General features: G+C 37.5%; 1 protein-coding gene across 10 annotated transcripts in view; it reads left to right on the top strand.

The window, feature by feature from the left end:
- The window catches only part of LOC136864525 (CAP-Gly domain-containing linker protein 1), a 958,550-nt gene that overhangs the window by 691,238 nt on the left and 253,864 nt on the right, over nucleotides 1-13,448 (top strand). For all 10 annotated transcript variants that reach the window (XM_067141621.2, XM_067141618.2, XM_067141619.2 and 7 more), the window contains one exon: nucleotides 5,481-6,447. In XM_067141621.2, the coding sequence (XP_066997722.2) occupies nucleotides 5,481-6,447 (967 nt within the window). The remainder of the gene's footprint in view (nucleotides 1-5,480; nucleotides 6,448-13,448) is intronic.

Here is a 13,448-nt window from a genome sequence, read left to right as displayed (position 1 = left end):
GAAGAGGCCGAGTGCAGGTCTTTCCAGTGTTGACACCGCATAGGCGACCTGCGCATCTATAAGAATGGGGCCCCTACCTGTGATGAATTCTAATGCTGAAGACGGCACACACACACCCAGCCCCCGAGCCATTGGAATTAACCAATGAAGGTTAAAATCCCCTACCCGGCCGGGAATCGAACCCGGGGCCCTTTGGACCAAAGGCCAGCACGCTAACCATTTAGCCATGGAGCCGGACAAGATCGATGATAAATGTATAGTTCTTGAGGACAAGTGGATTGTGTTTGTGTAGTTGTCAGTTCGTGCTCGTATGTATAGTTCTTAGTTCGAAGAAAAAGCGCAGAAGGATGTATAATGGATCGTCAAATTAAAAAGAAACGTTCCGTAGGTAAACTCAGGGGAAAAGAACGCAATATTATAATGAGTGTCCTGGATTATTTTTTAATGAGTATGAGCAGCACAATCAGTGAAACAGCTAAAGCTACAGGTTGTTCCGAAAGAACAATCTACGCTATAAGGAAGGAACACACACATGGTCCTTTGCGAACTCTCGAAAAAAAAAAAAAGAAGAAAAAGAGAAGGACGACAGAAAAATTAAATGTGATGAAATTGTTAGAAGTGGATGCGTCGGGCGGTTCACTCTCTTTTATTTGCTAACATACCACCGACAATGACCGTGATTTTGAGTCGCGTAAATGGAGAAGATTCTTTGCCACGATTTTCCAAAACTACGTTGTATCATTTCTTACATGATATAGGCTTCCGTTATTTAAGACGGGGTAATAAAGCAGCTTTCACTGAAACCGATGAAATTATTAATTGGAGGCACGGATATCTCAGGGAGATAAAACGTTTGAGGGCACAAAATAAGCCTATAATTTACACAGATGAATCGTAGGTAAATATTGGGCAGACAGTGACAAAAGAATGGAAGGATACGACAGTGAAAAGTGCACGGCAGGCCGCTTCTGAGGGGGTGAGTTCGGGACTTACGCCACCGAAAAGCCGAGGACCGTGATTTGCCTTAGTCCACACGGGTAATGAACATGGTTTTGTTCCAAATGCTGAACTAAAATTTGTATGCCATAAAAACAAGGGCAAATTACGTGAACGAAGTAAAGAAAAATGAAAGAGTTTTGTGGAAAGCAAACGAATTACAGGACGATGTCGAATATGAAACGTTTTTAATACGACTCTCTTCATCGTCCGGATCATCCTCAAGTTCATCTCCCGAACCCGTTTCATCCAAAGCGGGAACATCAGGCCTTGCAGAAATGATAGAAGGTGTACATCCAATGTCTGAGAGCAACGCCAGTGATTAAGGTTTGTTGTATTTATTTTACCAACCTACAAATATTAATTTATGAACGAATGAACTTAAAATTACAAAATTACAAACGAAAAGTGTGGAACTGTAACGCCCTGTTTGAGTCACACTCGAGCGTGATCTTCACGAGTCGATTTCGCAACAGCGCGCTCCATCTACGCTGTACTGCAATTTAAGGTTGGAACGCTCTATAGCGTAAAAATTGCGAACACTGGTATAGGTACATATCTCATTATGGCAAACAACATCACATATGAGTTTAAAGGTATTAGCCCCAGTTAAGAATTGTTGGTAAATCTAAAACACTGAACGTAAGACCTTCAGCAGGTTCGGAATATAGAAAGAGGTTGGGTGGCAATGGAATCCTTGGAAGACCATCTTCAGAGCAGCCAACAGTGGTACCAATAATTCAGAAGTACTTGTTTTTGCATGTGTGGAAATAATGTTATTTGTGCAGATTATGAATAACCTTTCTGCCTAACAAGAAGAGTTGCATTTTATGTTGAATTTAGTTCTAAATTATGACTTCATATTGATTTTTCAGAATTTATCAGAAGTTTTACTTTGAGGATAGTTGCCTAGTTTGTTATACTTCTTCAAACAGTAATCACAGACTCCTGTAACTTGTACTTCTTGATATACATATTACAGATGTGTAATTCTTCATCATTGTACAGTTCCAGTTTCCCAGGTACTGTTAATGAGCCTCTTCCACTTCTTCCTGTCCATATACAACTTGTCATGGAGAATATCTTCCACTCTCCAACCTCTGGCAACTAGATCAACCTTGATCATGTCCATCCATTGGATTTTAGGTCTTTCTGCAGGTCTTTTCCCCTCCACCTGTCTTTCCAAATTTATTCTGGCTGTTCTTTTAGGCTCCATCCTCATCAACTGCCCGTACCACCGTAGTTTGGATGTGCCAATTCTGTCTAATAGGGATGTCTTTATTCCTGCTTCTTTCTCACCTCCTCATTTCTTAACTTGTCCATCTTGGTGAATCTAAGAAATTTCATCTTTGATGCTTGCAGTCTTGATGAATCTCTTTTTTTGTGAGGGTGCACGCTTCAACACCATAGGTCAATATTGGTATGAAATAGCTGTTAAACATCATCAGTTTGGCTGGTTTTGGAATCATGTCATCCCATAAAAGTGTTCCTACTTGTTGGTAGAATTCTGATCCCTTTTGCACTCTGTTTGTTACTTCCTTCCTGACCAAATTATCACTGGAGATTACACTTTGAAGGTAAGGAAAACTATCCACACACTCTAGTTGGTGGTCTCCTACTTTTACACTTTCTGGGTGCCCTTCTCTGTTGACTGCTGTCACCACTGTCTTGGTCTCGCTGATGTTGAGGTTATATTCCTGGAACTGGGATTTCCATGCATTGAGTCTGGTCTGTACATCCTCTTCTGTTTCACCCCAATTCATGGTATCATCAGCAAAGGCCACTGCATTCAGTTCATCTAACTTTTCCTTGACGTTCTTCATTATATTGTCCATAACAGTGATGAACAGTAGTGGGGACAGTGCACTTCCATTCTGAACTTCACTCTTAGTCTCAAACCATGATGATCGACCTTCTCCCATTTGTACACAATTTGTACATCTGAATTTTCCTTACTAGAACTTCAGGCACATCTTTTCCTCAGGCACTCTTAGATCTTATCTCTTATAACACTATCATAGGCCTTTTCTATATCCAGGAATACAGTGACCAGGTTCTTGCCTTTCTCCCAATACTCTTCCATCAGCATGCAGGTGCTAAAAATTAGATCTATTGTTCTGTTACTTCTGAATTCATATTCCTCCTCCTCTAACTGTGGTTCAATGATGGTCCTCAATCTTCTTTCTGTGATCTTCTCTAGAATTGTTAGCCCATTAGACAGCAGTGTTATTCCTCTATAGTTGGTGGGTTTCTGTCTGCTGCCTTTCTTAAATAGGGGTATTATAACGCCCTTGCTCCAATCTGCAGGTATTTTGTTGTCTGTCCATACATCATTTAGTACTCTGTGCAGACATTGTATACCCTGGATGCCTGCTGCCTTTATCATGTCTGCATTCTCTTCATCTGCACCTGAAGATTTTCCTTTAGGCATATATTTAAAGGCTGTCTCAGTTTCTGTCCAGGTGATGGGGGGTTCCTCATTGTAGGCCTGTATTTCCAGTTCTGTATTTTGTTCTTGAACTGGTCTATTCAGCAGGTGGTCAAATGGTTTTTCAGGACTTCTCTCATGTCACTTTCTGTCCTAACCAGATTTCCATTTTCATCTTCAAGTGCTTTTATGGTATTCATTGGCTTCCTTTTACCTCTGATAACACTATACAGTAGTTTCTTATTGCCTCTTCTGTCTTCCTCCAGTTTCTGAGTGAACATATTTCATGCCTTGGTCTTTTCATCTGCAACTGTTCTTTTAACGTCCACTTTCTTGTTTCGGTATAATTGTTTGACATTTCTGATCTTTGCCTCGTCTCTAGTAAGATCCGGTTTATTTTTCTCTCAATCTCTTTCTTTCCGCAAGAGATTTCTTTCCCTGACTGCTGCTCTCACTCTTTCATTCCATCAAGGTGTTTTCTTCTCTCTTGTTTTCATACTTGTCTTTCCAGAAACTTCAGTTGCTTCCTTAACCAATGTGTCCCTTAGTCTGGTCCATCCTGCCTCTCCATTTTTCCTTTCATCTCTTGGTAACAGGGTTTTTATCCGGTTATGATACTCAGTTCTCTTATCTGTTTTCTGGAGTCCCGTACTTTGATTTTTGGCATTTTCCTGTTCTGTATTTCTGGCACATAGAAGTTTCTCAGGTCCGTTACTGATAGACGGTGGTCACTGTGAAGACTCTCGCTGGGTATTACTCTGACATCTGTTACCATTCTGCTCCTTCATGCAACTGAGATGACATAATCAATTACAGTCTTTTGTAGTCCATCCAAACTCTATCATGTTATCTTATGGCTCTGTCTCTTCTTGGACCAACTATTAATGTAATTAATGTTGACAATTATTTTGACATTCCCACTGAATTTCTCATTGTGGAGAATTTTAGACAATAAGCAGTTAGAGTAAGGAACTATGGACAAATGAACACCAGGAGAGGCAATTTTTTAGAAGGGCTGCCTCTACAGGCATGTTAATGCTGGATTCCTTTCAAGGTCTTTTCATTAAAGCAGTTAAGAACCTAGTATGAAAAAGCCACTGTGACCTCTGAGTGAGCTGGCTGTATAGTATGAGTCTTGCAGGTGTGAACTTGCGTCCAGGAAATGGAAAATTCAAATCCCTCCAGATGGTAGATGGTAGATGGTATCCTTCAATTTCCACATTTTTACACCAAACAAATGCCAGGGCTGTACCTCATTTAAGTCCCTCTTGGCTAGTTTCCATTCTTAGCCCTTTCCCATCCTAAAGTCACCAAAAACCTGTAGGAGTTAGTGCAACTATAAACTTCTAGCAACTCAGATCTCATTACAACTCCTCTTGGTATGACATCATTACCCTGAGTAATAGATTTTGTTGTGAACCAGCTATTCAACACTTCTACAACTGGCTTCTTTAAGGAAACCATGTCATCAGTAAACTAAAGATGCCCTTAATATCACAACTGGAGTAGTAGTGGATCTTTACTACATGGGGGAAGCTCTCCAGTGAATCCATTGTAAATATATTCAAGAGGTGCTATATATCCAGAACTCTGGATAGGTCAGATAACATTTTCTGGTAAGAGGAACCAGATGAATAGCAACTAACAAAACATTGAAGAATTAAAATTATTTTAAACTTTTTATTAAAAATCATCTTATATTTTAATATTTGCTAGTTTACAGACCTATACTCTTAATTTGATTTGTTAGTAAATTGATGGTTTTCATTTGACAAAATTTAGTAACAAAAATCCAGTTCATAAAAAAAAAAATAAAAAAAAAAAAGTTCTATGAATTTACTTGTGCAGGTTTAAAATGTTTAAGTACCTTTGTATGTTAATGGCTAAAATTTTGTTCGCACAGAATGCAGTACATTCATTGATATATGTTTCATTTTGCATTTTCCCTCTGTTTAGAAAATAGTTCCACCAGAATTTTCTCATTTGTATAGCTTTATGCCTTCTGCATTGGTTTCATTCTGTTCTCATAATCAATTTGATTTTATTTTTTTTATAGATTGTAAATGCCACCTATGAAGAAAACATTCGTCTTCTGGAGCTGAAATTATCCGAAGAGCGACAGAAAAGCGAACTGCTTGAGCATGACTCCAATAAACTATTTGAGGCAGAAGAAATTTTAGCACGGTACAAGGAGGAAACTGAAGTTCTGCGCAAGGAATTAGAGGAAAACCAAAGATACCTGAAAGAGAAAATTGATGCCCAAGTCGAAAACAATAAAACAATTGAAATTTTAAAGAAAAGCCTTGAAGGTGTTCAACACAGATTAGAGAGTGACCAAGCAGAAGCAAAAGAACATGAAAAGAACTATGAGATAAAATTAGAAGCCTTAAAAAAAGAATTAGAAGAAAACAAACTAGCAGTGGAAGAAATGCACAAGAAAGAAATTGATAATCTTGACACGAGTATTAAACTGAAATCTGAAGAACTCAGTGCAGCATTATGTATCATAAAAGAAAAGGATGTAGAAGTTGATAGTCTAAGGAAAAGGTTGGAAGCTGCTGAAACTTCTATGCAGCAACTGACGCAAGACCTAGAAAGTATGGTAATTCTGAATAATCAAAAGGAGAATGAGTTAAAAAAGAATCTTCTTGAAAGAGAAAAGTTACTAGATATGAGGGAAAATGAATTGAAATTGACTATTGATAAACATAACCAGGACATGAGTGAAAAACAGAGCATTATAATGAAACTAGAAGATGATGTTAAGACCCGAGACTCAGAAATAGTAAAATTAAGGAATGATTTCACTCTGTTGAAGGAAGATATCATTGTAAATTCTGAAGAGATGAAGCAAGCTCACATGAAAGAAATTGAAAATAAAGTCTTAGAAATTGGAACTCTAAAAGCATCAATAGATCAAAAGGATGCTGAAATTCATCAGCTTAGTGCAAAGTCTGAGAAATTGGAACGTGAATTGCAGACCAAAGCAGAATTTATTGAAAAGCTTGAGACAGATAAACAGGGTAGGTAGCTTTAATTTTCTTTTGCTTTCTTATGTGAAACTATTAAAATATTGGTTTTATGCATTTTATGAGTTATAGGAATGGAGAACTCAAAACAATTTATTCATCATATTGTCTGAATAATATTTAAGCTCTTTAGGCATCTTCAATCATGAAATTACCAGCATTTTGCCCCAATGTTACAGTGGGCTTGTCAGTTGGATTGCTACACCTTTCCAAGACGCTGGCGCTAGTGCATCATTGAGACATCACTACAAGCCTCCTATGGAGGACAATACAGTGATGGTGCAGTAGGGGAAGCATGTACTTCTACTTGCATAAATGCCTGCCTTTGGCTTTATATAAAAAAATTAAGTTCCCAGAAGGAAGCCATAATTTAATGTTGATTGAAAATGTTAAAAACATGAAGTTAAATTGTTTTTCCCTTCTGGGAACTTAATTTCTTGAAGTCTGAATAAGTACTTGGAGAACTTGAAATAAGGATACTGTATAATCCCGAATACCACCTGCACTTTTTTTTCAAAAATATTGCTTCTAAAGATTGGATGCGGGTCGTATTCAAGCCTTTCATTTCTCAAAGTGATACTTCTCGCATCTTAAGGAATGTTATGTTTTTTAATATATTTTAGTTTTAAGGATTTTCACTGGATTCCACCATGCCTTCCGACAGCATTTGTTTGAAAATAACAAGTGGACATGTGTGTATCGTGTTCTTCCCTCTTATGTATTTTATGTGATAATTGAGATTTCTTCTATAATATAAATGTGTGTAAAACATTCCTAAATGTTGGCTGTAGTAAAATTATTTTCATGTATGGAACAACTTTGAAACCAGATATCGGCACACTCGTGGTTTCCGTGACTTGGCAAACAAGCTTCTCAGTGCGCGCTCTCCCAACCCCATACACACTTTCACTTTTCTTTTACCGTAAGCGCTCAGCGACAGTCAATTTACAGTCTCACCTTCTTAGAGTGCCACGGATAAACATGAATTCAACAAAGCATTTACAGTCTTTTACTGTTCGTGAAAAACTGAAAGTAATAAAGGAAGCTGAAATTATCAGAAATGATGCTGCCGGTAGGAAATACAATATAGATGAATCTTGTATTTTATATTGGAGAATATACATATATACATACATTATCATTATAGACCGTTATGCCTTTCAGTGTTCAGTCTGTAAGCCTCTGTGAATTTACTTACATTGCCACAATCCTCTCTTTGCAACTAGTGCTGTGGCCTCATTTGGTTCTATACCTCTTATCTTTATGTTGTTAGAAACTGAGTCTAACCATCATTGTCTTGGTCTCCTTCTACTTCTCTTACCCTCCACAACAGAGTCCATTATTCTCCTAGGTAACCTATCCTCCTCTATTCGCCTCACATGACCCCACCACTGAAGCTGGTTTATGCATGCAGCTTCATAAATCGATTTCATTCCTAACTTAGTCTTTATCTCATCATTCTGAGTACCCTCCTTCCATTCTTCCCACCTGTTTGTACCAGCAATCATTCTCACTACTTTCATGTCTGTTACTTTTAACTTATGAATAAAATATACTGAGTCCACCCAGCTTTCGCTCCCATGAAACAAAGTTGGTCTGAAAACAGACCAATGAAAGATAGTTTCGTCCGGGAGCTGACTTCCTTCTTACAGAATACTGTTGATCGCAACTGCGAGCTCACTGCATTAGCTTTACTACACCTTGATTCAATCTCGCTTACTATATTACCATCCTGGGAGAACACACATCCTAAATACTTGAAATTATCTACCTGTTCCAGCTTTGTATCACCAATCTGACATTCAATTCTGTTGAATTTCTTACCTATTGACATCAATTTAGTCTTACAAATAAATAAAGTTTTGATATTTCCACCTATTCAATACAAAATTTAATGCTGTATTCAACTACAGCATTTGTATAATTATACAGTACTAGTTTCGACACATAATAGTGTCATCCTCAGCTGTAATTGAAAAATAGGCATACATACAATTCATAATATGACTTAAAGTAAAGGGTGTGGAAAAACTATTTTAAACTGTTTTGAAAATGTTAACACATCAAAAACATTTATAACAAGTGAAAAACTTGCAAGTCAGTTATATGTTAAAAGAGTTCATTAAGGTCTCTTTATAGACAGCTGGTTGCGATGTTCTTGAATTTGTGCTCTTGATAAAATGCTGTGTTTCATTCATGTGTATAATGCAGCAATATCTTAAAAGTTGTGAAGGCTTGCAATTTTTAAGATATTGCTGCATTATACACATGAATGAAACACAGCATTTTATCAAGAGCACAAATTCAAGAACATCGCAACCGGCTGTCTATAAAGAGACCTTAATGAACTCTTTTAACATATAACTGACTTGCAAGTTTTTCACTTGTTATAAATGTTTTCAATGTGTTAATATTTTCAAAACAGTTTTAAATAGATTTTCCACACCCTTGTATGTATGCCTATTTTTCAATTACAGCTGAGGATGACACTATTATATGTCAAAACTAGTACTGTATAATTATATAAATGTTGTAGTTGAATACAGCATTAAATTTTGTATTGAATAGGTGGAAATACCAAAACTTTATTTATTTGTAATTCTTAATTCAATACGGAATAATGAAATTTCTTACGTTAAATCAGTTTAGTCTTCGAAAGGCTAATTTTCATACCATACTCATTGCACCTGTTTTCAAGTTCCAAGATATTAGACTGCAGGCTTTCGGCACAATCTGCCATTAAGACCAAGTCGTCAGCATAGGCCAGACTACTTACTACATTTCCACCCAACTGAATCCCTCCCTGCCACTTTATACTAACAACAAAGGTAAAAGATTACAGCCTTGTCTAACCCCTGTAAGTACCCTGAACCAAGAACTCATTTTACCATCAATTCTCATGGAAGCCCAATTGTCAACATAAATGCCTTTGATTGATTTTAATAATCTACCTTTAATTCCATAGTCCCCCAGTATGGCGAACATCTTTTCCCTCGGTACCCTGTCATATGCTTTCTCTAGATCTACAAAACATAAACACAGCTGTCTATTCCTCTCGTAGCATTATTCAGTTACCTAGCGCAAACTGAAAATCTGATCCTGACAGCCCCTCTGTGGTCTGAAACCACACTGGTTTTCACCCAACTTCTTCTCAACCACTGATCACACCCTCCCTTCCAAGATGTCAGTGAATACTTTGCCTGGTATACTAATCAATGAGATACCTCGATAGTTGTTGCAGTCCTTCCTGTTCCCTTGCTTATAGATAGGTGCAATTACTGCTTTTGTCCAATCTGAAGGTACCTTAACAACACTCCATGCTAATCTTACTATTCTATGATGCCATTTCATCCCTGCCTTTCCACCGTACCCAGTGTACTTCATCATGTCAGGTCTAATTTCATCTGTTCCTTCTGCTTTATGACAATGGAGTTTATTTACCATCCTTTCCACTTCCTGAAGCATAATTTCACCAACATTATTTTCCTCCTCCCCGTGAGCATGGTTGTTCGCAACACCACCAGGAGGATTTCCTTTTAAGTTGAGAAGATGTTCAAAATATTCCCTTCACCTCTCCAGTGATTCCCTAGAATCTATTATCAGTTCACTTGAATTACCCAAAACAGTGTTCATTTCCTTTTTCCCTCCCATCCTAAGAATCTTTATTACTGTCCAGAAAAGTTTCCCTGCTGCTTGACCTAGCCGTTCCAGAAGAACAGAAGGTTTGATTGTTGCCGAGAAATAAGATGTTATCAATCTTGTCCCAAATAATCCATGTCAAATTTGTATATAATTTTTTTTAGAAAGAACATGCATGGATTACTAAAGTAAATATGGTGAGTCATATGTTCCTTATTGTACAAATAAGCAATTATTATTTCTTCCAAGTCATTATTATATTTACATAAGTACACAGAAAAACCAATTGCTATACAAATATTAACTGATTGATTAATTGTTCACAGTTCATTAAAGTATTCACAAACTGTTCAGGGATTTTACATCAGAGTTTTAACACTCGCATTTCAAACATGTCATATTTTTTAGCATTGTGGTTTATTTATTTGTTACAAACTGAAGATGATTAATGACCAAATGTTTTCAGTCATTTCTCAGTTTAAAACAAAGGAATGGGATATTTCATACAGAAGACTTTTTCAGAATATTGAGGAGGAAGGGAACACCATGTTTTCACCCTAGGTCCCTGCACACTCTAAATCTGGCTCTGAGGGGAGAACAAATAGAGTGAACTTCTTTTTCTTTTTCTTTTTTTGCTGATTGTTTAACATTGCACTAACACATTAAAGATTTTCAGCGGCATGAGGTTGGGAAAGGTCTATGATTTGGAAGAAAGCAGCTGTGGCCTTTATTAAGGTACAGCCCCAGCATTTGCCTGGTTTGAAAATAGGAAACCACGGAAAACCATCTTCAGGTTTGCCGACGTTGGGATTCAAACCCAAAATCTCCTAAATGCAAGCCCACAGCTACGCGACTCTAACTGCATGGCAAACTTGCTCGGTAGGGTGAAAATTAGAATGGAAAAAGTAGACCAAGATGATTTGTACGTACTGTATTAAGAACGGATAATTGAACAATGAATGCCAAAGCAAACTATGGAAATACTGATGAAAAGAAAGGAGGGGTGAGCAAGGCCTGGATTATCATGGATAGACTTTGTTATGGTTGTCTATAAGGTAACAGGTTCTGGACAAGAATGCAGTGAAGGATGAGGAGTGAAGCCATATTTGATCGGCCCAACTGCATCTGGATAAGGGGGATGATTTCGCCTTTAACCAGAATTGTCAAGTCAGCCCCGTGGTGTGGTAGAATGTGGTTATTATCAGGAGGTCTGTCATTCAATTCATGACTTATCCAAGGATTTTAATCATGGACTGAGGGCTGGAACAGGATTTACTTAGCCGTATGAGACTAACAGAGTAATCGTCTGATTAGAGAATCTCCAGACTCTTTCAAGGAGGCATTATAACTAAGGATGTCATCATACTGTCTATGTAGGTCTCGAGTATCTTCAGACTATCTAGGTGGGCAGCAGTCACCTTGGCAAGTCAAGGATATTTATGTGCCACAATTGTCAGGTAGTAATTTTCATCATTTTCAGTCAAAATAATATTGTATTGACTAGGATAGATCAGTGCTTTTGAGCATGGGATGCAATGGCTGCTAACAAAGAATTTAAGAGGCATGTGGATTGTATTCAATAAAACTTGTTCAAAGTGGAATTACAAGGTATCAAAATAATTTTTCAAATTAGACAAGTTTCCATGTTATACATATTGTGAAAAGTTCAGAAAAGGTTGATGCTTGGCTGTCGTGACTGATATACATAAGTAAAAATGAAATGGTCATTGGGTTTTAGTGCTGAGAGTGTCCAAGGACAAGTTTGGCTCGCCAGATGTAGGTCATTTTGATTTGACGCCCATAGGAGAACTGTGCATCATGATAAGGATGAAATGATGATGAAGACGACAAATACACCCAGCCCCCATTCCAGTGGAATTAACAAATTGTGGTTAAAATTCCCAACCTTGTTGGGAATTGAACCCGGGACCACTATGACCAAAGGTCAACATGCTAACCATTTAGCAATGGAACCGGATATATACATAAGTGGTACCTTTATTGAAATAATAATAATAATAATAATAATAATAATAATAATAATAATAATAATAATAATAATAACAATAATAATAATGTCATCTCCCCTCCACAAAGATCTAACAAGGAAGCTTGTTTACATTTTTCTAAACTGTGCAAAATAGTTCAAAAATTGAGTTGTATTATACCAGTTTTGCACTGTAGGGCCTGTTTATGAGTACAGATCTTGGTTTGAACATATCCTCCTCCTCCCATTGCTAAAAGTAATATGATAAGTTGGTCATTACTTCAAATAAAGTTCTCTGCTTCACAGGAAAGATTTATTTCTTTACTTAATTTGAATATTGTTGTTATATGTTCATGTGCTTCATTCATTCCATCATCTACATCATTGATCTTCCCAAACCCTGCTCAGTAGAAACTCTTTGTCATAGTTTCTGGCCTTAATTTGTTTTACAGCCAACCCAATTCCGTTCACTGCATCTAGAACTGACGAAGTTCTTGCCAAGCTGTAAGAGCTGTTTGTTGTTTCCATATGTCTGGTCAAAGTTTGCATTAAGAAGTGCCTGGAGTGTAATTGATTGTAAAAATGACACCTACAGTAGCACTCTTAATTCTTTTGACATGATGTGTTTACCTCTAAGCTATTGGCAGCACAAACACAGATGATCCAATTATAGTGTATAAGGGTGGAGGGGAGTTGTAATGTTTACTACAATGCAGCAGAGTCAACAAGTCTAGGTACACTAAGTGTTTTTAATGGGCATTAACACAGCAGTGAACGTTCAAAAGTCTTTTGACAAGACCTGTTTAGATATTTCATACTCAGTTGAGAATTTCAGTGTGTTTCAGGATAATTGAAAATCATTAACTAGTCCAGTGCCGCCTTCTAAGCATAAAGAGTTCTCCATAGAGTTTAAGGGGCAGTAATATGTGCCTTGCAGAAGGGGAGATCTCGAGCAGAGGTTGCTCCAGGGTGTGAAATTGCAGGGGGGAAGGGGGGATTTCTCCCCCACCGGGGATTTTATCTCAGAGGTTCCCCCCCACTAAAATTGCCCGGGGGAATTCTTTCTTATAAAATTATGAGGAAAATTTAGAACATGTATAATTTATTACTGAAATTAATGACATTTTCTGTACATATTTTCATAAAAACATCAGCAATAATTCAAATGACTGCCAGACCTTGAGCAATAAAACAATGCAGCAGTGGCAATCCGGACATGTTTCACTCTGACAAGTCCATCTGAAACCCGGGCAAAAATGTAAATTACTTGAAGCTCTCCTCTCTTGTCATTGCTCTAAGTAGCTCAAGCTTACACCACTCCTGTACTTTTTGCACAGGATGTGTTTCCAATAGGTAGCCTATAGGACAA

Source organism: Anabrus simplex, chromosome 2 (assembly GCF_040414725.1).
Source record: "Anabrus simplex isolate iqAnaSimp1 chromosome 2, ASM4041472v1, whole genome shotgun sequence".
In the NCBI taxonomy this organism is placed as follows: domain Eukaryota; kingdom Metazoa; phylum Arthropoda; class Insecta; order Orthoptera; family Tettigoniidae; genus Anabrus; species Anabrus simplex.
The sequence above is the reverse complement of the archived record's forward strand: the minus strand, read 5'-3'. Positions and strand labels throughout refer to the sequence as shown.